Source organism: Elephantulus edwardii, unplaced genomic scaffold (genome assembly GCF_000299155.1).
Source record: "Elephantulus edwardii isolate Elephantulus edwardi_28Jun2011 unplaced genomic scaffold, EleEdw1.0 scaffold00106, whole genome shotgun sequence".
Lineage (NCBI taxonomy): Eukaryota > Metazoa > Chordata > Mammalia > Macroscelidea > Macroscelididae > Elephantulus > Elephantulus edwardii.
Window position 1 is genome coordinate 11,575,538 of NW_006399856.1, and position 27,766 is coordinate 11,603,303.

The 27,766-nt window shown below is 37.4% G+C and overlaps 1 protein-coding gene across 4 annotated transcripts in view; it reads right to left on the minus strand.

Annotated features, from left to right (window-relative positions):
* The window catches only part of MAP2 (microtubule-associated protein 2), an 83,535-nt gene that overhangs the window by 14,829 nt on the left and 40,940 nt on the right, over positions 1-27,766 (minus strand). For 2 of the 4 annotated variants that reach the window (XM_006891939.1, XM_006891938.1), the window contains 3 exons: positions 16,372-16,433; positions 11,153-11,300; positions 6,159-6,499 (listed from right to left, as the gene is read on the minus strand). In XM_006891939.1, coding sequence (XP_006892001.1) covers positions 6,159-6,499; positions 11,153-11,300; positions 16,372-16,433 — 551 coding nt within the window. Of the gene's footprint in view, positions 1-6,158; positions 6,500-11,152; positions 11,301-11,895; positions 12,067-16,371; positions 16,434-19,524; positions 19,660-19,852; positions 20,060-20,265; positions 24,007-27,766 lie in introns of all 4 variants that reach the window. The other 2 variants (XM_006891936.1, XM_006891937.1) reach the window with 2 other exon arrangements.

A 27,766-nucleotide genomic window follows, 5' to 3' on the forward strand; every position in this document is an offset into this window, starting at 1 on the left:
GAACAACTTGGAGTTGCTGTGATGCTGAGCACTATTCCACAGACGCGTCAAATACCATAACGGTTACCCATTATGCACAATATTTGGATGAGTTTCCAGACTGACTCATGCTGGGAAGCCAGAGTGGCATCCACTTCTTAACTAGATGCCTCTGGAAACTCGACAAGCTCTATAAACTCTATAAATGTACAGAAATGATGTTAGTTACAGAATAGAGTTCAGGTCTTTTGCGCAAAGTTTATTCTGAGTAGAATTCAACTCGAAGACACTTAACCACTGCTAATTGAGACTAGTGCTGTAGGACTTTCAGGAGGACACACTTCCACTTTGCACATCACTTTTTGTCAATGTGCTGTATGAAGTATGCTGGGTTTGCTCTAATGCTGAACTTTGTGCCATTGGGATATCAAATACCATAATGGTTTCCATTGTGGACAGTGTTTGGTGGAATGGCATCCACTTCCTAAACCACATGCCTCTGGAAACTCTATGAACTTGGAGAAACAATCATAGTTATGGAAAGGCATTAGGTCTTTTGTTCATAGAGTTGCTATGAGTCATACTCAATGGCAATCAACAACAATAAGGCATTCAGTCATATAAGAATGCTACTATAAAGAATGTTTATGGTATACTACATTCATTCAATTCTCACACAGCAAATTTATTAAATTCTTAGTATTTGCTAGACTTAAGGATGAAATGGAACCTCTCAACTGATTTTATAGTGTGTGGTCTGGTAGGAGCCATTCAGTCGTGTAAATGATTCACATGCTTGAGAATTACCCAAAAGGTTAACACTTAGAGTCGCTCCAGATGTGCCTGGACCAATGAAAGACTTGGCTGTATACTTCTGAAAAAAAAAAACCCACCATATGCTATAGTGCACAGTTCAGATACACATGGGATCACCCCTGGACTCAAATGTAACAGACTGAACATTAACTACTCTTACTGGTTTGTCTAGCAATTGAGACAAAACCAGATATTAGATAATTCTACTATGAAATAAACACTAACAGAGAAGACTGAGAGAAAAAGGCAGATTTAAAAGTTACTCATGACATACTTAGATCCATAATCAACTTTCTTGATGTCAAAAGACAATAAATCAAAAGATATGTTGCACTGGGAAAATATGCCGTTAAGGACCACTCCAAAGTACTTAAGAGCAATGATGTCACTTTAAAGACCAAGGTGCATGTGGTCCAAGCCACAGTCTTTTCAGTTCCTTGCTATGCATCTGAAACTTGGACAATGATTAAAGGAAAAAGAAGAAGTAGTGATGTCTTTGAGTTATGGTGTGGAAGAAGAGTTCTGAATAGCTCATGGACTGCCCCAAACCAGACAAATACATCGTGGAAAGAGTGCAGCCAGAGTGTTCTTTTAGAGGGAAGGGTGGTGAAATTTCGTATCACCCACTCCGAGCATGTTGTGAGGTGAGGCTAATCTTTGGAAAAAGACATCTTGCTTGGAAAGGTTCAAGGTCAGCAAAGGTGAGGAAGACACTCAACAAAATGGATCCAGACAGTGATTGTTTCAATGACCTCAAGTATATCAGAGATGATGATGATGGCACGGGATAGGTCAAGGTTCAGATCTGACATTCATGGCTTCCCTCTGAGTCAGTCAGGTATTTAAAGATGGCCTTGAGAGAAGATGAAAGGAAAAGGAGTAGATCTTGACACTTTTGACTTGTCATCATGAAATTCCTGTTATTTCAATAGTTGTAGTGATGATGAAAACAAGAATTTAATTATTAAAAGCCATAATTCAATGTGAAATTTCTGTGCTCAAAGCTGTTACATCTTGCTATTTCTCAAACGTATCAGGCATGCTCCCACCTTCATGTCTTGGATTTTGTGTTTTCTTAGGTCTGGAATCTTCTTTCTCCAGTTATCCACAGGGGTTGCTTTTTCATGTCTTTTGAATCTTAATTAAAATCCCATGTTCTCAGGCCTTTCTTGCCTCCCCCCTCTCAACATCACAGTTTCCAACTAAAATATACAAAGCCTCTTCCATGACTTGAGTTTCTTACTTCAGATTTACCACCTCCTTAATTCTAGAAATTTCCTACTTTTAAAAATTACCAAGGAAATACAAGAAAGTGTGCTGCTTATTTTAAAAAGTCACAACTGTATTTAAAATTAATAAGTCATTATTAATAAAAGTATGAGAAAAACAATTATTGTTTGAGTTTCTAAATTTAGTGGTGTAAATTTTCACAAAGAGGATTCATATATGGCAGATATTTGTATTAAATTGTTTTCTATGATACTGTGAAAGTTGTGTCGAATTTTAATCATATTGTAATAAAATCTTGTTATGAAAGTCATTATTAAAGGAAGTGATCATTTTCAGATTGTTCTGTCACAGTTAAAGACTAAAATAGAATTAGATAATGTGTATCCAGATGATTAAGTCTTAATTAAATACAACTGTTAGGAGCTGACTTAGTAGCTGTGTTATCAAGAGATGCTATTAGAAGTCCTACATGCAAGATGTGAGTGAGGTGGGACTCCTGGAACTTGGTATCCAATATATCTGGCCATGAATATTTCTTACTTCTCTGGATCCTTTTGGAACTAGGCAATAGAAACTAGACTGTTCTATTTGTTGTTTTCCCGGATATTCATATATTCTTGTTCAAATGTATCTGCTTTTTAAAATTTTATTTTAATTTATTTATTTTTCATTTCAATGAACATCTACAGAGATTTTGGAATTCCATTCATTCATTGTTGCACCCTTCTCCCTGCCCACCCCCCTAGAACAACAATGACTGAGAAAGGTACATTGTTGTGTATAATAGAGTCTGAAACGACCCATAGTTGACCTTCTGGTGGGTTTTCAGTGGCAGCTAATAGCATGAGATTGCCAGTCCTTCTCCTGTGGAACAGTTGGTGGCCTTGAACCATCATCTTCACGATTGCAGTGCAGCTTCTTGCCACTAGGCCACCAGAGCTCCCTTAGAGAGGGATAGGCTGACAAAATTTTATGAGTTTCTTTACACACAATTGACTATTCCTTGAGAAAGAAATGACTTTTTTGAAGATGCCAGAATCTCTAGCCCAACTGACCTGAAAATGGCCAACTTGTGACCATTAATGAAAACAAAGGTACATTACTCCTGTGATCAGTCAAATCCATAAGCATGACCTTGTCAAGGTCATAAGATAATCACCTGACTGAAAAAGTTGCAAAAAGAAACCACATCTATAAAGTTGCCTCCCTAGTGAGAAAAAGAAACCACATCTATAAAACTGCCTTTCAGCTATCAAAAGGACATGGAAATTGTGATTTTTTAAAAAAAATTTAAACTGGCATTCCTAATGTAAATTGTGAGAATACATGGGAAACCAACTTTTGTCAAAATATGTCAGTGTAGTCCACATAAATCAGAGAGTCCCTATGAAAAACACGATAGATATGTAAAGGTGTTTTTTTTTTAATTTTTTAATCATGTGTAAGACTGCCTCAACTTTTTAAAAAAAATTTCTCTAGTTCAGAGACATTTTCTCACCTCTTCTTAAACCTAATAGGTGTGCCCTTGTAAATTTAGCGTTATTTATTCTAAAATTTGGATCTCATGTAGATTGGAAGCTAACTATGTAGACATAACCATACCTATGTTTCCAATAAAATGAACCATGTTCATTCTATCTATAGTGAATCCACAGATGGATATTTTCTTTCCAGAATAATGGATTTATAGTTCAGCTGAAAAGATTAATTGTATTACTTTCTATAAAACTCCTCGTATCTTCAGCTAGCTTATCTATTCCATTAGGCATTGATTTGCTTCGCTGAACTAAGCCATCAAGCTGCTATTTTTCTGCCAATAGAAAACTGGACTTTAATAGAAGAGATAATATAAAGACTATATATAAATATACAGAACAGATATAAATTCTTAACTTGAGGGAAAATAATAAAGTTCAAGGTCTCAAGATACATATAGCTTTTATTATATATTTCCACTCCTATTTCTTACATGGCACAAACTTTTAACACAAGAATGAAATAATATAACAAAGAAATAAAATAAATAATAATAAAATCATAAATAATGTAATTGAAAAAGAATTAAATAAAAAATAAAAACAAAAAGTCAACCTTTTATATAACACCTAACCCTTCACACATTTTACAACAATAGAATCTAGGCAGAAAATTAATATTTAATCTTCAAATTCATTCTTAGTTTCATTAATAAGAATAGCATTACTATTTTTCTCAACGTCTGCTTACAGAGCAAATGTAGCATTGTATTGTCCTTTAAAGATTCTGACTTGGTCACTGTCAATCTAAGAGTCCTTTCTCAATTGTACAATTTGGAACAGCATAATTAGGTTTCAGTGTTCTAAAAAGACTTTCAACCAGATAATGAAAGTCTTTGACAGACTTTCTTGAAGATCTCTAAAAAAGCTCTCCTATAATAATTTGTCTTGGAGTTTCTGCACTGAGACGTTCCAGGGGAAGAGTGATGCCAAGAGACATGGCGATTTCAAGGAATGTTGAGTATACACACATGGAGAGGATACAAGAACTTATCCCGAGAGCTGTCAGAAGGAGAGAGCCTTTCCCCAGACCTGATGTCTAGAGTTCACTCTGAAAGCTTCCTAAATTGTGAGGAAATACTTTTTTCATTTGTTTATCAAACCCATCCAGTTGTGTTATTTTTATTTTAGTAGCACTAGATAACTAAGAGGGAGTATAGAAAATGTGTGGTGGAAAAGATAAGATACAGTAAAGAATGTCAAGAATAAAAAGGAAAGGATTTTTTTGGGTAATGAAAGGACATTATAAGTGTGTTTATGTATAAATTCATTTACTTCTCTCTTCTTTCTTTTAAGGATGAGTGTGTTCTTCTCTTTCTTCACTGACAATAAGAGTTGAGTAATCCCATGGGTAGCTCTGTATCAGAAGGCAAGTAATGACTGTTATTTGTATTATTGCCTTCCAAGCAAATTGCTTTGTCTCAGCCTCCTGTGTGTAAATAAAATCCAAGTCACCAGGTCAAAGTAGAGCTCAAAGTCCCCTGGTTGAAGTACATGTAAATGTCTGCCCTGATCTGAAGTTAAGAGTTAATAGACAAGAGTTTTAAAAATAAGCCCATTCTAGAAAATTAATCTTAAATAGAAATTATAAGACTCTATCAAGAGAGATCAGCTGGCCCAGTGGACAGAAAGTGATGCTACCAACCCAAAGGTGGGTGACTTTTAATCCATGGCCCTCAGGTCTGTCTTTCATTGTTTTTGTTCAAACATTCCTCTAGGTCGTATAGCCCTGGTGTACAAGTTGCCATACTGCAGCCACTTGTGGTTGCTGTGAGGCTGAACACTGTGACAATGATGTGTCAAATGTATTAATTGTTGGCTACCCAATGCAGACAGAGAGTGGGGTAGAGCTCCCTGATTAAAACAAGCTTGGAAGGAGGAGTGGCATCCACTTCCATAATAGTTTGCCTTTGGAAACCCTATGAACCTGGAGATAGGATGAAAGACACCCAAGTGTCAAGGACTCTCCTTCATAGGGTTGCTATGAGTCACCTAAGACTCAACGACACTTAACAACAACAAACAACAACAACAACAAGAAGAAGTAACTTATTATCAGCATGAATACTACTTACTCTGTTTATACAGTACTATAGAAGCAACTTGATTTTGGACTGAACATGGGGCAATGGAAAAATATGTTATAGAATATAAATGAGAATGAAAGGCATTAATAAAAATAGGTAACAAAAATACTAAAAGTAGTCAAATGTGTTTGGACAGGATTTAAAATGGAATGAGAAAATTAATGCCAGATGTAATCTTAACATTTTAAATAAAATCCACAAAATAATATAGGTGCATCTAAAGAAGATCTCCTAGAATTAATTGACTAAATAATTATCTCATATGGTTAAATTAGCTTTTTATCAAACAGTAACCAGAAGGACAGGGCATATATGATTTCATCATACTTTTTAGTCAGATAAGGTTCAAACTCTTGGTAAAGCGATCATCGACAACACTACCACCACTATCTTTCCCTTTCTTTTAAGAACTCTAATAATATGAAGACGTTAAAAAAAATCCAAACAAACATGCAGACACCTTAATAGGATTTTGGTTATGGCAACAAATATATGTTGAAGTAATCCTTACCTGCCCACCTTTGGGCTGGTATTTGATGTTGTCAGTTGATCCGATTTTGGACTTGACATTCTTCAGGTCTGGCAATGGCTGGTTAATAAGTCGGAGCTGCTTCGGAGTGGCAGGAGATTTTGGAGGAGTACGTATGATAGCAACTTTCTTCTCACTGGGCACCAAGATGCCAGATTTGGGGGTTCCTGGTGTGTGTGGGGTCCTGGGGTAGCTAGGGGTTCCAGGCGTGCCTGGTGTGCGTGAGGAATAGCTGGGTGGTGTGCCAGGAGTGATGGCGGTGGATCCAGGGGTAGTGGGTGTCGAGGTGCCACTTTTTCCTGCCCTGCGAATTGGCTCTGACCCTGTATTAACAGGCAAGCAAGACAAAATGCAGAGTATTAGAATGCTTCCCTCAAGGCAGCCCTCTTCTATAGCTTATTGGAACACAATGCATTTCATTCCAAAAGCATTAAAAATATTTGTGAGTTCTAGCAGCCTCAAAAAGGTAAAAATCTCTTTTCTTTTATAATCTGGTTCTTTTGAAATGGTGGTGTTATCAAAACGAGGATTCAACCAGGCTATACTCTTTTATATTCAGGAGTGGGTAAAAAACCTATTTTCTGCTGGTGTGATCATTAAGGCATAGGGATCTGTCTTTAGCTGAAAGAAGAGTCTACAGTGAATGAAACATGGGCTATCAATTGCTCTATGCAGCAAAATTATTCAGAGATTCAGGTGGACTCAACAGAGCTAGGTATTTAAATCAAACAGCTTTTTCCTATGTGGAACAATATTTACTAAATTGGGTTTCACTATTATTGTCTCTTGAAGAACTCTGTGAGGTGACTATTAAAAGTTTTCTTATTATATCACATAATGTTCTACTCTATCCTACACTGCGTTCTTTATAAGGCAAACTCCATTAGCTTTAAAGATATACAAAAATAATATCTTCTTTGAGAAGTTAAAACTTTATAACAATGTATGCATGATTAATCCTGTACCTGATTGTGCTTTTTTCCTCTCATTTATCATTACTTTCATCAATTTGTAGTAAAATCAATGCTTTATCACTGCCAATTATGTAAGGTACTCTGAGATAGATGGGCTTGTCTCAACATGACTTTAATATCATATTTTATTATTGTACTCCCCAACATTCTATATTTCTAGTATTAGCTTTTTTTAATACAAGCACTTTTAATAGAAATGCAAATGCATAAAACATTAACATGTATAAAACTTGTATTATTGAGTATCAGACTTGATGATGTCAAAGCACTTTTTATGGATACATCTTCACTTGTAACCAAGAAAGCACACACGGCAGTTAAGGATAGTTATTATTATTCCTAATAAATATACCAAAGCTACTTCAGCTAAGTGATAGCTAAATTTCTAAGTGAGATATGACACTTGGCTTTTGAGAATTTACATTCTTTTTAAAATTCTATCTGTAATTTGTTGCTCGATATTTTTTTAACCTTATCATAGCCCTAAAAAACCTTTCTCTTAAAATAACGCATTGCCTCTAATGACAGAAAACCATTTTTTACATTGTTTTGCTTTACCATATAAATGGTTTCATATATTTTAAGGAAAGGCTATATTTTTTATTTTCTATTTTAGGTACCTTTTGTAAAGTCAATGACTTAAATTCCACAGAGGAAAAAGACATAACTTATTAATTTTACAATCAAAAAGGTACAAGGGATGCTGTTGTTAGATGCCATCCAGTAAATTTCTACTCCTAGTAGACCCTGGTGAGAAAGAAGAACTGCTTCATTGAGTTTTGTCGGCTGTAATCTTTATGGGAGTTGGGTGGGCTAGAACTGCCGGGTTCTCAGGTGGCAGCTGAATGCTTAACCATTATGCCACCAGGGATCTGAAGAAATGAGAAAGAACAGTTTATGCAGTTTTTCACTGGATCAAGTAGTTTTTCATGAGAAGTGGACATGTAGTCTTTGCTTAAATAGTTACAAGAAGAAAGAGCTCAAGAAAGAATTTTGCTTTTCAAAGAGAGTGAACTGAGGGGCAGGGGTGGGCAAGGAGAAAAGTGCAACAATGAATGAATTGAAATAAAAAGAAAGAACGCTTTTTAAAAATAATATTTTTAATTTTAATTGTGCTTTTAACAAAATTTTATAGAAAAGTTAGATTTTCATTTATTCATTGTTGCACATTCTTACCTCCTCTTCCTCCCTCACTTTCCCCTCCCCAGTTCACTTTTTTGTGGTTTATTATTATTATGAATAATTTTAATGAATGTTTACAGACTTTGGACTTCCATTCATTAATTGTTGTACTTTTTTCCCTTCCCACCTTTCCCTCCCTAGTTCGCTTTTCTCTTTGAAAAGTAAAAGAAAAATTCTTTGATTGGTATACAATCCCTTCCCCCAAGTCCATTCCACTATGCAGCCTTCGTTCTGGGCTCCTGTCATGACAATAATACTTAATCACATATTCCTTTTAAACAGTTCTCTCCCTCATCAGTTTCAATGTGGTATACGTAATTTATAAAAGAAAGCTTCTTACATAGTAACAGTCCACAGATAATGTAAGTTCCTGGAGAAACATAGACCATTTTCTTTCTCTTTGAGCGGACATTTTTATTTATTAAAACAAAATTGTTCTAAGTCTGTTTGATCTTTTGACAGAGAACAAACAGATTCTAAGCCTAGACTCTTCAACTGATAGTATGAAATGGTAAAAATTTGTTTTGTATTGGTTGGAAGCAAGAGCAGCATCCACTTCCCAAACAACATGCCTTTGGAAACTCTATGAACTTAGAGAAATTACAGTAGTTATAGAAAAAAGTCCAGGTCTTTTGTTCATAGGGTCACTCTGACTCATGCTTGACTTGATGCTTTTAACAACAACAACAATTGATAGATAATAAGAAATTGGATAAATTACTGTTCTACAATAAAAATAGTAATTGATTTCCCCAAAAATGTCATGTCAAGACTAAGATGATACCACTGTATCCAACTTGGCTTTCCTGCACCCTGTTCCCCACCCAATTTCCCTGCCCTTGGTTTGCAAATAGACAATATTTTTTCCCCCTTGTGTGCTCTTCTGAAGAAATATCTCCCAATAATCTAGTTTGGTCTTCAAATGTTTTCTCCAAGAAAATAATTTTCTGAATGGAGGGTTTTCTTTGTATTATTTGCCACGGTTAACTTTCATTAGTGTTTTATCTTGGGACTTAAGTAGAGTACGTGTTCAATAATTATATATGTTTTTTAATGAACTATTTATCAGAAATCTTTTGAGATTTTTTTGGTTTGTTCAGGTGGCTAATTTCCAAGCAAACTCCTGCCTTCTATAGTGATTAATGATCATATGGTATGATTGAAGTCACTGACATTTAAAAAAAAAAGGGTAAGGCATAAAAAAAAGAAAGAGTTGTAAAAAAAATTGGGCACAAAAACTTTTCGAGTTTTAATAAATCATTCTGTTTCTCAAGAGAAAGATCTGACAGAAGCCTTGAGGAAATCAGTCATCAGATTCACAAAGGATAAGATCTGGTTCAACACCTCCTCTCTCATACAGGCTGAAGCATCAAACAGAATATTTCATTATAGACTTTAGAAATGGCCAGTGTTTTTCATGTTCATGCATTTGAAACATTTCTCTAGTGACATGTGAATTTGACCAGATTGCCACTTACTGTCAAATGGGAAAAGAGTTTTAACCTTCAGGGGAAAAATGAAAGCACAATCACACACTCTACTAAAATGCAGTATTTTCATGGAAACGCAAATGTTCCACAGTCATAAGGAATTGAAACTCCGACAGAACTCTTCAGCAGAAATACTGATCCTGTAGGCTATTTAGCTGTTAGAATGATTTTATACAACACTCATATAATACTTCATTCATTTATGATAATCAAGTTCCCTGCTGCTCTCTAGATAAATGGTATTGTTTCTCATTCTCCAAGTAAACAGTTCTGCTACATTTGCAACCTTATTAAGAATGTAGACTCAACAAACTCATAGGATCCTGGATTTTGATTGCTGACACTCCAATGTGATTTCAGAACTTGAGAATTCAAGAAAGAGCTTTTTATTTATGCATATTTTGGAAGTTTCTATAGATTTTATTTTTTTGCTTCAAATTTTTAAGTAAGGAAAAAACCCAACTATATTCTGAGCATTACTTTGTCTCATTGAATGAATAAAGACAGAAGTGGTTCTTGGGTAGAATGCTCCCCAGTTCCTGGTAAATGGACTTCAAGCAGTTTCCAGACTAAGACAAAATAGGAAGAAAGGTCTGACAATCTACTTCAGAAAACCAGCCAACGAGAACCCAGAAGATAGCCATGATCCATTCACTTCATTATGCTGTGCAGGAGGCTGCCCTATGTCGACAGTTGGCTTGACAGCAGCTAACAATGTAATAAATTAAAGGGTCATAGTTCCCCTTTTACTCCATCAATAGATTTTTGCCTGAAATTGCTAGGTAATTTGGACTCATCTGTAGTCTAGTTTTCCTGATTCTGAGGACAAAGGAGGGTGAGATGTCATCCTTGGAAGAGTAGAACTCAAACTCATTGCTGTCGAGTGGGAATCAACTCATAGCTGATCCTGTCCTGGGTTTTCAGAAGCTGTAAATCACAGAGGAGACTGCCCGACTTTGTCCCAAGGAGCTGCTGGTGGAGGCAAACGACCTGCCTTTGGGGTCGCAGTGCAACTCTCTACTTCCTAGACCACCAGTCAGCAAAAGGGAGAAGACCCTGGAAGATCCGGATTGAGTGCAACAAAGGGCTTAAGCACCACGGAGATTGTAGGGAGGGCTGGTGGAGGATCTAGGAGTTTTATTCAGCTTAACATGGAGTCACTTTGTGGTAACACTCCCACCACATCTAACGATACAAGGACAAATATGTTATATTTTTAAGTAATATTTTATCTAACTGACAGAAAAAAAGAGAAAAACAAAATATGTCCAATATCACTTAAGGGCTTAAAAAAATGCTAATCAGAGAAGATAAACCAAAAGAAACTTACTGGTGGTCCGTCGTGCCGAAGAGGAGATGGAACTGTTGAGCGAGAAGGAATTCTCATCTCTGTCTCCAGATACGCCTCGGCGAGGAGGGAGAATGGACGAGGGTCGTGGCAAAGAAGAGCGCTTCTCCGGGCTCCTGGTTACGCCATCCTGATCCAGGGAACAGACAACACTGCATTTTGCATGTTGAATCTTCATAATCACATGAAGTGACTGCACTGCTCTGATTCTCTCCCCACCTCCAGTTAGGACAGACTCGAATTTATTGAAAATAAATTTTTATATACTTACAAGTAATTCTACTTCATAACTTAGACTAGTTTTATAATAATTAGTCATGACTATTTATAATGACATAGTATATAAGCTATACTAAATATCTTTAATTCTATTCATTTTTATTTCAAATGTCACAAAATCATAGAATAGTCGATTAATTTTGGGTATCAGAAATACAGAGACATATTTTCTTACTGGTGAGATTTTTAAGTAACTTCTGAAACTTTTAACTTGCACATATTTCTGACAAGGTCTATTGTTTACGTCTCTCATGTACCTTAGAACTTTAAATCTATGTTTTCACATATTTCTTGGGCTTCATTTATAATCCTCTCCTAAATTATATTATGTCTCATGTACTTTAGAACTTTTAAATCTATGTTTTTACACATTTCTGGGACCTCATTTTAGAATCCTCTCCCAAACTATATTCCTGTCTGCTCCTTCTGTTGGCCTGCTGCCTTACCTTTTCCCCTGATTCTGAGTATGGCAAACGGTCTGTGGAGCCCGCTGAGTTGGGCTGTATTAACAAACTGTCAGAAAATGTAGCCCTTTTAGTCGTGTTAGGACAGGCTGAGCTGCATCTTGGGGACTTTATGTTGCCCTGTAGGGCAGGAATCTTTGACAAGGTAGAATTCTAGCCATGAAAGAAAACAAACAAAAACACAAAATAAACCAAACTATGAAGTAAAAAGAAAAGAAAAAGAAACACAAACATGTACGAAAATAGATGCTTAACTTTACTATGAACACATGGTTAATGGTTATAAATATGATAGAAATACATATTTATGTTAGAGCAAGATATCATTGATTGCATCTTTTAAAATAGAACTAATTTAATTATACACAAATTTAAATGTCTGCATACATAAAAATAAACTAATGCTGAATCATTTGACCTTTTCTTAAGCAGTTCTAGATCAAGTTTCCAGGTGATTGGATCTCTGTCACTTCTAAACATTGTGATTTTACTATACTTGGTACCCAGGGGGGCAATGAGTAGGCGGTAAGTGAATGGAAAGATGGATAAATGGAATAGATGAATGGGTGGAAGGAAGAGTGAGTAATATTTTTTAGGTAAGAAAGAGTTAGGATTAGCTCTGGGAAATTCCGAGACCACATGGATAGTTGAAGTAAGGATCTTTGCTTCTGACTGTATTCAGAAAACAGACATTGACTGAAGGTCATAATGCCATAATGTACTTTAGAAAGGGGTAGGAGAGACCCTTTCTGGAAGGAAGTAAGATAGTGCTGAATAAAATTCAAGGCAGAATTTGGGATGGAGTCAGAAAAAGCCAAGAGTCCACCTCTCAGCCTCTAAGGTGATCACTTCACTACTCAATTCCTCAGGAAATTAGCACATTTTCCAAGAAGTTCTTGTCTCTGAAATAAGCTAGGGTGATTCTGAGGATCCACTTACAAAAACACATTAAAAATGTAAGTTCTCTTTTTCTTCTAATCATTGTTATCAAGTCAGAATTGACTTACACTAACTGTTCAGTAGCTTTTCAGAGGCTGTAACAACTTTTTTTCTTTCTCTGATTAAAAAGATGATGCTATGGATGAATTTTAAATATATTTTCATATACAAATGTTAATAGAATTTAATATGTAATTATCAAATACAATAACGATAAAGAGAAATACTTTTAATGGCTTTCTAGGCACCTAATAAGGGAGCTCTCATGGCCCTGTGGTGGGGACTTGTGCTGCCAACTCAAAGGTACATGGTTTGACTCTACCAGATTCTCTATGTTGAAAAGAACCGTCTCCTCCTGCGTATTTTTTTTTCTTTCCTCCTGTGTATTTTACAGGCTCTGAAAACTCACTGAGGGGCTGAATAAAGAGGGTCAGTGATGGGGTAATTCTTTTACAATGGCATATAACAACATGAACCTAACAACAAAAGAAATAAAACCTCTAATTAATCCATGACACTAAAGATGCCGTATCTGGAAAACATCTTAAGAGGTTGTCAGTCTTTTTTCTCTAATAAACACAACTCATAGGTATGTACATAAACCATATATTTATAGGACTTTAGAACAACATGTATTTGAGGTCTAACAGTACACAATTTTAAAACTTTGAGAAAACTTACTTTAAAACAGTCTACTTTGTCTTTCATCAGAGAACGGTAAGGTTCATAGAAAATGAGTCAGGGTAATGAATAAAACAGATCTGGGGGCAAGCTAGACTCGAGAATGAACATTTTTATGCACTGGCTACAGCTAGTGTGAAGTATTATAAATTCTAGAATAAAAGACATCACCAAGTAGATTGCCTGTAAAACCCACAAGATTTCCTTTACAGGTGTTGTTGATAATTCCTGACAGGACTGAGTGCAGGTCAAGTTGGATGGATGCATGGCCTTTTGAAGAAAGCTTAGCTGGCTTGTTCTGTCAAAAATACAGCCAAATGTGGGGAGGGGGGGAAAGCCAAGGAAATTTTCAGTATCAAATAACTAATCTAACTTAGCTGTCACGAAAATATGAGTTGAAAGTGAGCTTTCTGTCTAAAGTTGTAACCTCTGTATCTGCTTCATCAGAGTCAGAAGCACTCCCAGTTCGCACATACCACTTCTTGTTTTAGATACGCAGCACCATGAGTGGGAAGTGTTACTGGGTCAGCACAAGTCATTCTGTTTTTGATTGATCCCACCCACGAAAGGCTGAAAATCAGAAGCATGGCTTAGAGGAAAAAAAATTACCATACTGCCTCAAATTATAGAAGATAACTATTAATGCCATGCTAAAAAATTAATCAAAGCAAAAAGCAAAAAACCACCAAAGCAAAAGAAATCATTTTTAAATATATGAAGTTAAAGATTGTGAGGAGTAGGCTAGGTTTGTGATAAAGATTAATTGGAAAATTAGAGACAACTATTAAAATGGACAAACCAAGTCGAAGAGATAAATTAAGTAAGAGTAATTTTTGGGTTTTAGGAAACATTTAGGAAGAAGATGAAGTATCGGGAAGGAAAAAAGGATAATGATAAATGAGAAGAAGAATGAATGATAAGTGTATGATCCCATCTTCTAGACGACTACACAGGTTAGCTTGGTGTCAGAACTGTATGTGGTTCCTATCACCCTCTAAGCATTGAGAAGTGATTCCTATGGATTTACTCAAACACTAAAGGAATTTTAACACTATATCCACATAAATGTCTTTTCCTAAAGGGGTAAAGTGCAGGCTTGATTTTTTCTTATTTGCTCCTGAAGAACTTAATCTTTCAAAAAATAATAGTAACAACTATTACATTTAATTGATGCAAAATGGCATTGTTTTGTAGTTGCTATATTTAATTCAATTATTATTGGATTCTAGAAGGGCATAATATAATGTTGAAAACTACTGTTAAAGTTCCCACATTAAATATGAGCCATAATTTTTAACTCCCATACTTTTAGAAAAACTAAACCAGAGTAAGTAAAGGATAATACACCTAAAGATGTTAGGAAATAACTTGGCTACTAATCAATTAGAAACAGGTTCAAAGACACAAATTTAAAATCACATTGACATAAAAAAAAGCTCAATGCTATTAAAATAATAAATAGGTACCACTGCATAATATCTATTCAGGTATATGCCTTAAAATATTTAAATAAAAACAAAATGTTTTCATTTATCAATGTAAAGTACCCTACATTAAAAATGATATGAAGCATTTGACCGTCATTGGAAATAAATCACTGCTTTTTTCCTCAATAAATAAAAGTGGAACTCTAAAATCAGATCCGTTTTTTTGAAAGTTAAACACAAAAACATGCTATTACTCATCCTATGTGTCAGCTGAGATTAAATGTGATGGCAAACTACTGATTAGCATCATTAAAATGATTTGTTTTAATTTTAGAATGTATTTTTTTCCTGCCAATCATAAAGGAGTAAAAATGCTTGACATTGATAGTATGATGATGATCTCTAAGATATGATTAAACAAAAAAAAAATAAAACCAACAAATGAAGAAATACAAAGGAATTACACATGAAAAATACAACAGCATGAACAAAAACAAAATTATAACTACAAGATTTCATAGTTATAATTTGGCAAAAATAGAAACAAATATAGGGCTAATTACAGTTAGAAGAAATACAAGTAGATTCTTTTTGAATGACAATATTGTACATGTAACAAACGTTACGTATGGACAGTCTTTCACAAGTGCTAATTTCACTAAGAGGTAATAATACTAAGACAATGCACATGGTTATATTAATGGGCTTAGAAGGATTTATGAGTAAATTTGTTAAAATATGAAGAAAAGTTTGAAAAATCAATAAAAATAACTTTAAACATTTCTGAAAACAAATGAAACAAAATATTATATAGTCATCAAATGATATACAACCAAAGTTGACTTTATGCTATCATATTATTAGATAACATTTACACAGTATGTTTGTCCATTTTGCTATTTAACATGTGCAGATATATAACACAAAAGTGTAAATAGTTTACATTTAAGTGGTAATTGCAGTTTTCTTTAACCAAGGGAATTAGAACTAATTTTTTCAGTTCTCTTAGTTATCCAAATGAATGTAATCTAAAGGTAAGCCACTTACCAGTCTTAGAAAACATAGTTTAGTGTTAATCATAATAGTTAACTCTGTGCTGTGAAGAAGAAGTAAAGTGAGTCTTAATTTTTGCCAGAACACCCTGCTTTTCATGTCTTCTTGATCTTACTGGTAAAGTAACCATGAACACCTAAACTCTGCCCTTAGCAACTACATCATGTGCCATTCCAGAAGATCTTAGCATATGGCTGAATGTCATAGAAAATCATTCTCTGTGTAGGAAAGATATAAAATGATATTAAGAGTAAACATCTAAGGTCTAAATTCTATCTCAAGTTAATTTCAGAAATCATAATGAAAATTAAACGGAAAAGAACATCCAAAGTTCAAGAAGAAGTTAGGTTTTACTCACAGAGACTTTATCCTTTGCCTGTTTATAGGCACTGGGAGTCTGAGTTGGTTCACCACCTGCTGCTGTTGGACAGAAAAGACACATAATAACCACAAACTGAATGACTAAAGATCACATAAGTACATTTTCACTGCTTTCTGGATATTAAGTTTCAAATGACAGGGAAAAATTTTCCTCATTTTGCCACTCAAAATCCATTGACTAAAGAAATCCGTGTAATAGCACCTGGCTTGCAGTGTGTGTGCATTAATTAATATAATCCATTAATTAATATAATCAAATGTTTACCAAGCACAGGTGAGCACATGAAATAATTTTCTACTGGCTACTAAGGTACGTTTGAATCATCACAGAGGAGGACAGATTTTGTGGAACTGGAAGTTACTCACAGAATAGCGATTCATAGGCTGCCGAATTTGAGGAACAGGGAATTGACCAGCTTCCAGATTGGGCATGGCACAGAAGGGATCCTGGATACTCCCAAACCCTCCTGCTCTGCAAGCCACTGGCATACTGGTAGATGTTTTTGTCACTTTATGTACTAAACTTTCATGGTCAGCTAACTGCATTCCCTCTGTACCCCTTCATTCTACAGTATAAATTACACAATTGTTTTATATAAAAATGTACTACATGAGTAAAAAGGGGGAGGAGAAACATTTTGTTAGAGAAAACACAAGGAGATTTTCAAGTTCAGTCATATCAAACATATTCTACACATGCATTTCCTGTATGGAATTATAACCACATCTGTTACTGTTGTTTCTCTTGAGTTGTTTTTTATATCTGGGTTGAATTTTAAACTGAATTCTCTCTATCAGATCTGAGCAAGTTGATGACTTACCTGACTTCACTTAAATGGCTAGCATGATTTAGAACAATCATTTGTGATTTTGAAAACCACTCTTATGACGATACTTAGTAGGGGAGAAAAAGTATTCTGAAAGAAAATATTCATGGGGTGTGTGTGTTTGTGTGTGTGTGTGTACGCTCCCTACTCCATTACTGTCATTACTGTGGAGTTGAAAACTCCATTTCTGTTGATTCTGACTCAGTGACCTTACAGCACAGAGCAGAACTGCCTCATGCAGTTCCCAGGGCTGCAGAACTTTATGGGAGCACACTGCCACCTATTTCACCTGTAGAGAGGCTACAGGGTTCAAACAGCTGACCTGTTATTTAGCAGGTAAGAGCGTTAGCTACTAAGCAATCACAGGACCCTTAGGAGAACTGTAAATGACTTTCACCATGGACAAGTGCAACATAAAAAAATCATTAACTCTCTAATGTGTGCTGATCAGTAAGATCACTCACAAATTCTAGAACTCATTCTTTAAAGAAGCAGTGCAAATGATGCTTTCCTATGTGAGATCGTTTTCTCTAAACTCTGAACTCCCTGTTTGGTTTGTGCTTCTGCTAAGAGCATCCGTGTCCTGTAGTCACCACATTAAGCCCTTTGGCAGTTCTCCTGGAATTCCAGAATCGTGAAGGCATCTTTCAGTGTTTTTTAGGTAGAGTGCAAATTTTCTACATCCAAATTGAGATATTTTGCCTGCCCAAGCATTGGTCTAATTAGAAGAAAAATATTAAGTTCAGTGATGTTAAAAACATTATCAAATGAACTAAATAAGATGTAATACAAGACTTAAAGATGTGGCACTGATTCCTAAAAAGGAATTCCTCCCTCTGAACCTTTCTCATTAACGTTGATGTGCCTTCCACTTTCAAATGCTACCTTAAATACCAGTTATGGAGTAACAGGACATGAGCTGATTCCTACATAGAGAACACAAAGAGAAAACATTAGCAGATTTTAGAGGCTACCATAAATATCTAGGACCTTGATGTTCTGTCACATAAAAGAATAATATTGTACTCATTATTCCAAACCATCAGGGATTTATAGAATTTTTTTATTAATAATGGACATGGAATTAATCCTTTAATGAATTAAAAAGTATCTTATTTTGCATGCTACAAGTCTGTCACTTAGGTAAGTAATATAAGTGAAATCGAAATTATCATAGCATTATTAAATATGTAAAAGGAATATTTTGCACTTGAATTAAAAAATAAGGTTTGCATTAAAGATATTTGTTGTTGTTGTTGTTGTGTGCTGCTGAGTTGGAACAGACCCAGAGGGTTTTCAGAGGCAGCAGTCATGCGGGAGGAGACTGCCCATTCTTCTCCCATGGAGCAGCAGGTGGATTTGAACCACGTGCCTTTGGGATTGCAGCGCAGCTTCTTACCACTAGGCCACCAGAGCTCCATGTAGATGAGATTTTATTACAATTTGTAGCATGTTTCATTCCTCTGTTCTATCACTGGTTTACTTAGCAAAAAAAAAAAAAGTATATCTGAAGAAGACACAAAAGGAAAAGGTAGCTAAAGAGGAACAAACCTGGCATCTAATATAGTCAGGAGGGAAAACTTGTATCTTAATACTTGATAGTAAATTAGTAGGAGAAACTGACAGCTTTGATCTGCACATTTGGGCACATCTCTATGACAAGTGGTATGCAAAAATTTGTAGGTCAGAAGAAGGAAAATCTTGAAAATTTTGCATCTGAGGAACAGAATCTAATGAGATTAACAGACAATTTCATTTTTCTTCTGTTTATTTTCATTTCAAGAAGCATAACTCTACAAGGCACAATTCTAACCGCATTTTGCTTCCCCTTTTTCATCTTCAAACCACTGTGCAGTCTTGGTGATTTTCAAGAAATTCATCAACATCAGTAACAGATTTGGCAGTAAACAATGCAGAAAAGAGGAAAAGGAGTTAAGCATGAGAGAGGTAACAAAAGCAAAATAATGAGAATGCATACCACAGTTAAACTCATCCCCATTGTCTAACCAGACACACAGAATGAACATAGGACTCCTCCTAATGGCACACTAGAGCACGATGCCAAGATCTAATCACGCACTGGTTAAGTCTGAGTAAGACAAAGAAATACATGAGCATGGCCTTTTCTGCAGAGGGAGGGAGAAAAAAAAAAGAATAATGATACAAGACACTTAATAGCGAAATCGTTCATGACTGCTGAGATTCTTGGAAGAAAAACAAAATGAAGAAGCTGCTACAGTAATGACATTAAAAAAAAAAGAAAGTCTATGTTTGCCAGCCACATTGTAGAATCGAACAGCTACCTGTCGTTTTCCTCTTAACGCAGGAGAGATGAGATGATCTAGTATATTTGATAGCAGGTTTTAAAATGAATTTCCTGGAAGGAGAGTGGGCCTGAACTTCTGTTTTTTTAGCAAGTTCAGCCTTCTTATAAACTGCTACGAATGAAAAAAACAAACAAACACACAAAAGAGCATACCATCAGGAAAAAAAATCAATACTTGGAGCGAAATCCAAAGAAATTGAATCAATAATTAGTTACCACCATTAGGCAGTCTCTTCTATAAAAGAACGACAATGAATTAACTTTAATTTGTTTTAATAAAAAAAGAAAGTGATTGTGAAATGAACCTTTTTTCCTTCTCACTTCATCTCTGGAGACTGTGCTAGGCTCCTTTTTAGCTATTTTTCTTTCAGGAGTGGAAATTCTGCCTCTCCCGGTTTTAAAAGGCTTTTCTTTTCTATGTTTCTCAAGAGATGGTCTCCGAGCGTCCTTTTCAGCTTTCTCCTCTTTAGGGATAGTGTCTAACTGCTCTGTCATGATGCTCCTATCATCATCTGCGGATCAAAGCAAATCATGACAAGAACAACAACAACAGAGAGCATTAGTAACAAATGTACGAAATCGTTCATATAGTTAACAAAATGCAAAGTACAGGGACATTTAAAATGCTACATTAAGGGGGAAGTGGTGATTATGAATATTTCCCATTTGGTTACTGGGCTTTAGATGGGAGGAGGAAATTGAAAAAAATAATGCACACCTTGAGTGTCCACCCAGAGGCTGTCCGCATCCATGATGGAGTCGTCGATGGTGGTCTCGTCCTTGTAATCGTCGTAGGTTTCTGTCTTATATTCTGAGAATGCAACCTCTCCTCTCTCAGGTGAAGCCGGAGCCTCTGGGGAGCCATCTCTGGGTTCTGCCTGGGCTTCGGCGGCCTCCTCCACTCCAAGCTCTTCTTCATCACGAGGAGAGGGTCTCCTTTCCTCCTCAGGCTGCTCGAGGGCTGCAAAGCGAACACTGTGGGAACCGGACTCCCCCTCATCAGTTGTGGTTTGCACCACAGTAATGAAATCGTCCTCAATGGTCACGACTGACTCAATCACTCCCTTGTGTTCACCAGGGCAGGTCTCCACGAATTCCTCCCTGACACTTGGGACCCCCAGGTCGGTGATCTGAAGGGTGTCTGAGCGGAAGAGCAGCTTATCTGCTTCTCCTCGGGCTTCAATCTCCTCTTCCTCACCCTGAGCCTCGGCTGGTTCAGCTACGATCCCTTCAGGCACTGACTCTGTAACATCTGAGGGCGTGATGGCGATATCAGGGGTCTCTTTGCTTTCTCCTTTTGGAATCTGAATGGATTCCACCTGGACATCAGCTCTTTCGTCAGTGGCTAAATCAGCCTCTGAAACATCAGATGCACAAGGTATTTCCACGGACAACTTAATGGCTATCTCATCCTGAATCAGAGATGACTCTGGGGATGTTTCCTTCTTGCCCTCCTCCGGTTTCAAGGATTCCATGGTGAGACTTTCATGCTCACCACTAGACTCATAGGACTCCTCTTTGTCCACGGCCTCCTGGTGGACCAGGTCAGGCTTGGCCACCTTCTCTTTGACTTCTATTTCGCTCACTTTGGTACCTTCTTTCATGTGACCAGACTCAATGCCCAGAAATGCATCTGCCTCCTGAGGCACTTTGGTTGAGGGGGTCAGATCCTGCTGCTGTGTCTCCTCAAGTTTAAATTCTTTTGTCACCCCAGCACCTACAGTTAGCCCTGCTGCCATCTGGCCAAAGTCACTAATTTTAATATCTACTGGAGCCTGACCAGGCTTCTCTGCAGCAATCTCCAGCCCGGGTTCAGCTCTTTTAGGCGGTTCGAGTTCAGCTACCTCTGGTACTGAGCTCAGAACATTCTTGGCTTCCTCAGCCTGGGGAGGGGATGTATCACTGGATACCACCAGTTCTTTGGCCAATGCTTGCTCACCAGTGACTCCTATTCCAAGTTGTTCAACTTTGTCGCCAGCCTCTTCTGCTGTCATAACATGCTCTTTTGAAGCGACATGTTCTTCACTCTTTTCTAGCACAGTATCCAACTTGTCTTTCTCTTTCCTTTCCTGATCTAATTCCCTACCCAGTCCAGACACCTGTGGGGATGCATCTTTGTCAGCGCTGAACTCATCTTTGGCTCTGCCTGCAGCGGCCAGTTTGACTTCAATCAAGGAGAGGTCTGTGGCCAAATCTCTTCGTACTTTATCATCAGGCCCTTCATAAAAGGTCCCACTCTCCCCTGCTACATTCTCACTGTCTTGGACAGGTGACGGGAGTGGGACTGTATATTTATTGAACACGCAGTAGCCCAGGTCTTCCAGCTGACTGTCTGTTTTCACAACGACATGGTTTTCGCCAGGCACGGGGGGCAAACCAGTACTACTCTCCTCAATCACAGTCTCTGAGGGGACTGATTTCCTCCTGGCAACCTCAGCATCTGTGCTGACGGAAGCTAATCTGGACCTTGTGCCAGCCAGATCGAGCATTTCCGGCAGGTCAGGGGCCATCACAGTGCCGTTTTTATAAAAATCTTTGGCTAGGAATGGTGACTCACATGCTGCCTCTGCTTGAACAGTTTCCTCCCCTGGAGCTTTTTCTTCCTTTACCTGTTCTTCTTCTTCTTCTTCTTTGCTTTCTATTGGGAAGCAAGGGGCTTTCTCCAGTGCAGGCGTTGTGGCAGGAAAGTAATCATCCCCTTCATCCATACTTCCACTAGTGTTGGTAAGAATGTCAGAAGCCAGAGGAGAAAGATCGTGTCCTCGGCCAAAATTAAATCCTAAGGCTATGGAGTCAAGACAAGACATAGGCAAATTGATGGACATGCTTCTTTGTTCTATTGCAGACCTCCCACCAAGTCCTAAACTTCTGCTCAGGGTTAAATCATCTTTGTTCTTACTGTGGAGATCCCTTTTCTCTCCATACACTTTTGGATCAATAGTGAACATTCTTTCTTGAGGAGAACTTGGTTCTTCAGGTAAATCAGGTGGGTAGCTCTGTGCAAGTGTGCTGTACCCTGTTTCTTGTGCTGCAGCACGAGGCTGGGGTTCTTCTCCTGCCTGAATTCCTTGCTCACCATTTTCAGACATGGGAGTTATGGTATCCAAGGGCTCCTGGGCACTTCCCCTCGTATCACTCAGTTCATAGTAGTCACTGCCTGGCTGAATGCTTTTTGTCACATCTTCTTTCAAGGCAGAGGTTTCAAAGTACTTGGACATCCCTGACTTATCTTCGTAAAAGGGCATGAAGAGCTCAGACGATGTTGTCCCGCCAACCATTTCAATCTTACCATCTTTGTCAGACTCTTTTTCATCAAAAAGTTCCTGGATGGAACCCTTTTCGCTTAGTGTACAGGGTTCAGCCATCACTTTCTCTGTGACTTTAGAGATCATAGTGGAATCTTTAAGTGCTTGCTCTAAGCTTTGAGAGAATGAGTCCTGTTTGAACACATCTGTGGTCAGCTCTTGACCTTTTTGTTCTTCTTTAGGGAAAGTATGCTCTACGGTGGGTTGAATTATGCCTGTTTCATCATCTGTCAGAATGAGGGGTTTGCTCTCTTTTGGCATGACTTCTTTGTCAGGGAGGATAGTTTTTTCTTCGAGTGTTAGCTGAATTTCCTTTTCAGTAGGTATGGGTTCCTGTCCACTGAGGATAGCAGGCTCTTTTTTCTGCATACTCTTTTCTGTGATGGCTCCTTCCACTGACACTTTCTCTCTGATATATTCTTCTGTAGTAGGAATAGGAGTGTCTTTGGGGGAGGTAATTGCCACTGAGGCTGGTGTTTCTGCCATCTTGTCAGCTTTATCTGTAAGGGACTCTTCATCTTTAGAAGTATCTTTGGCGGCCGCTGGGCCACTGGTTTCTTCTAGTGATTCTGTGTGATCTGACTGTAACAGGACAGGGGCAAAGGGTGATGTTCCAGCAGCTGTTTGATTCTTCATGGCATCAAAAGGAAGAGTGAAGTTGCCACCTTGAAAGGGACTTGGCATGGGAGAATCAAACTGTTTTCCTTCCCATTTGGGGATATCTTCAAGTACATCCTTCTCCTTCATAGGCGTTAGGGGAACAGGAGATGTTGGTGCGACTAAACCCCACTCATCGTTTTTGGCTTCCGTTGGCATATCAATGAACCAGTCCTTCTGTTCTTTCTGAGTTGGAGGCTCTGCAGGGAAGCCAATGCCAGGCACTATTAGGCTCGGTTCCGCCTTCTGTTTAGAGTCTTCGGCATCGGTACCAAAAGGGTGCGCGAATAGACTGGGAGGTGCTTTTTCTTCCTTTTTGCCTTGTGTGTCCTTTTCGTCAGGGGATGTTTTCGTTGTCTCTAAGGCAGGAGGTCTGAGGTCTTCACCAGGCTTACTTGGCTTCTCGGACTCTGTTGTTTTCTTGTCTAATGGCTCAGCTGTAGGAGGACTCAATTCTTGTAGGTCAGGGAACTCCATCTTCGAGGCTGCAAGTAAACCTGAGGTAATTGGGTGGATTTTTAAACAAACAATAGGCAATTGCTTTCAGGCAGTAAGTTTACACTCATATTTTGAAATGATAAATGTTAGTGGCAAAAAGGAAAACTATGGAACATGCAAGCATTCCACCTATTTGAAAATCACTATGACAATGAGGACGGAGGTATAAGTGATCTACTGTTGAAATGAACTCCCACTGGGAAAGAATGTGTATGGTAATGAATTGTAATCAGAGTGTAAAATTGTTATGCCCTTCTGCTATGCTTGCTTACTTTTGGTCTCTCCTAACATTATGTGAGATGTCATTTAGTAATAAAAAAAAGTTCATGTGCCTTCCAGAGATAAAAATGAAAAGGAATATTGGAAAAAATACCTACGAGTAGAGTACAAAACAATGCATTTCAAGTGTTAAATATCCTTAAAACTTTTTTCCCTACTAACTTTTTTATTTGCTTTTTCATATAAAAGTGAATTGGCAGGCTATGGACAGAGACTAATTAATTGAGAATGACACAAGTGTCAATAGTTTCACGATTACTTGGTCAACAAATGCCATGACCATTAGTTTTCTGGGGAGGGTATGAATAGGTTTTATATATAAGAAATAATTACACTGAATTAAATTTTCATAAGAACGTAGATTTAAGGAAATAGAAATGAAACTGCTATTAATGGAAAGTTGTCTGAGTAGAGTAGCAATATTTTTAAAGAATCAATTATAATGTACTTTTCTCCCCATGGTCATGACCTCCATCTCTGAAGCTCAACCAAGTGGAGGAGCTCTGCCCAGAGAGATGCTTCCCATAAATTGAGTGATGTATTTTTATTTATTTTCCAATCCACAGTCTGAAAGGCTTCAGAGTCCCACTTGTGTTTTAAAGTCAGGAATATTTCATTGAGGGCAATAGGGCTCCAGGTAATACTTTCAAATTGATTCAGGGAAAAATAATAAAATTCAGCCATCTCTTGAAGACCAAGTGCACGGAGCGTCACTGCCTTATAGACTTGTGTGTCCTGTTGTATCAGTAGGAGAGAAATACTTCACAAACTTCTAAGAAAAGTTAGATGAATGAAAACTAGAGCGAGATGGGATGACTGAAAGGGGCTGGCTGCCATGAAGAGGAAATGGCATGTGAAGCATCAGCACGAGCTCACAAAGAAACCAAACCACTATTCATTGAAGCATTTAAAATAATAATAATTTTAAAAAGCACATTGTGGTTGCAAACAAAAACGATTTGACCATTTCAGCCGCTATCTGCCAAAGTCCAAGTCAACACCTTTACAGTTGGAAAGAAAAGCATATGAATTGCTGTTCAGAAAATAAAAATAAAAATATACATGTATTAGCAATGTGACTGGCAAACATTTGAGATGAAGAGGGAAGGAATTAAAAAAAAAAAAAGGAGGAGGAGGAGGAGGTCACACAGCATCATCAGCCTGGCTGCAAAGCATTTTGTATCAAGGCAAAGTAAAATCAGAAATCAGCTGCAGCAGTGGGAAATCAAGCTGTCGCACAGCACCTGCACAAGCCACACGCACAGCTCAGGAAGCCTAGGCCAGAGGCCTTGGGACCATGAGAAGACAGAGTGATGACACAGTGCTGACTAAGCCGTCAGGTGGGTAAGCTGCTGGAGAGATCATTTGCAACAAACCACATGCAAGTCCTAAGAAAAACACACCTTCCTTGGCAGAGGAAGGGGCTTTTACTTCCGCAGACACCTCTGTGACCTTTACACTTTGGCCATGCAGGGTCCCTGATGGGGCACTCTCTTCGGGAACTACTTTGGCCTCCTCACTAGACTCCACTTGGCCCTCACTGAGGCCCCTGGGCGGCTCTGAGGCCTTAGCAGGCCCACACTCTTCCTCAAGAAGAGCAGTAGGTTTCTCTTCCTCAGCCATCGACCCCTCTAGCGTTTCTTCTTCTTGGGGATGAAAAAGATGTTGACATCATGACCACAGAACAATACACAAAACGAAAGAACTATTATCCAAGGAACACTTTCAGCTCCATTATTATGACTTCGCGAGAACCTCAGGTGCTTTGTTCTTTAAACATTTTGATGAGTAAATTAATATTCTTATGATATGTACATTATTTATTGGTTGGAAAATGCTTATGTATAAACTGTTAATAATGGCGCCTTTTACAATCCCATTAAAAGGCTGTTTATTTTAACAATTGAGAGCTGAAAGGGTTTTATTGCTCTATTTCCCTTAGTGGAAATGGCAGTAAGGTGAACACATGTGGGAATAAAGCTTACTGGAAATAAGAGATGGCGTTGCTGGCTAACAGATGGTTGTGACAAGACAGATGCATCGATGTACTGAAAAAAACCCCTTTCAATTTGTTAGATATGTGCTGTTTTTTCCAACGCAGGAAGCCCCTACATAAGAATGCCTGATTACTGTATTTAAAACACGCAATCTTTGCTAAAGAAATCTTTGGGACTAAAAAAAAAAATAGAAAAAAAAATAAGATCTTGCCTCAAAATAGTATCCAATCAATTGCCTCACCAGCTTTATCACAAAATTCCTCCTATTTAAAACATTATTTAGTATGTCTTGAGTGAAAGATTATAGAGCTCAACATGTTTTACTTCATTGCACTATATGATGTTGGGGAAGATGAAAACTTTTCAGGAGGAAGTGAAATACTTGAAAAACATTATGGGAAAATGCTAATAAGATAAGTTTCAAAGATCCACCTGTGAGACACAGCTCTTATTGTTTTAACCTCTGAAATATCAGTAAAGTATTTAATACATAGTCATCTTTAAAGTTGAGTCTAGAAAATGTATACATTAACGCTAACGTCTTATTTCTGCCATGCAAAATTAAATCACTAAGGAAACATAGTGTGGTGGCAACCCAACTGCCAACATTTCTTCTGAAAGATGCAAATCACACATACAGAAAAAGACATTAGCATTTAAAACATCAGAAAAGCAAATTTATGAAGTTCATGAATTATCTTGTTCATTTATTTTTCATTTAAACTTCACATGCTGGTAAAAAAAAAAAAATCACATTTTATCCCTGAAGAAGTTAGAAAGAAAAAAAACTTAAGCTATCGGATGGTTATCCAAGTTCAAGTGCCTTACCAACCACTGTGCATTGTTTAAATGGTCCTGTGGGACAGACTGCAGGCGTAAAGGGATCTTCTTTTGCGGGAAATAGTAAGTCCCTCAGGGGTGAAAACCAGAATTACTTTATCTATCGCTTCACATTTAGCACTCAGCCATCTTTATTTTATTAATTAAATTATGTAATGACATTTTGGAAAAATCAGATTCGAATATGTTGTTATAAAGCAATTTTTATAATGCTTTTATACTAAAAGGCTTTTAATATAGCTGCTTTACTGATCACAGCTTGTTGGATGAAGGGTAATTTGCATGTTTTGTAAATCCATGCAACATTCTAGCTTTCAGTTTGTTCATTTTGTACAAATTATGCTTATCCCAGGATACCTGTCTCATCAAAACATGACTTCATTGCCCTCTAGTTGGATCTGGCTCCTAGGTGGTCCTCCAGAGGCTTAGTTGATACTAGCTGGTAGCTGGCCTTCTATAGGGCTCTCAAGGGCCGTAAATGATATGCCAGGCAATTGCCCATCTTTCTCCCTCAGAACCATTGATGGATTTGAACCACCAGAAAGGGGCCACACTTTCCTTTAGTTGTTTTAAGGTCATACTGCTACAAGAGCTTAACTTACCTATAAATATGTGTTATATTTTTCTTCCTGAGAGTCTTGGT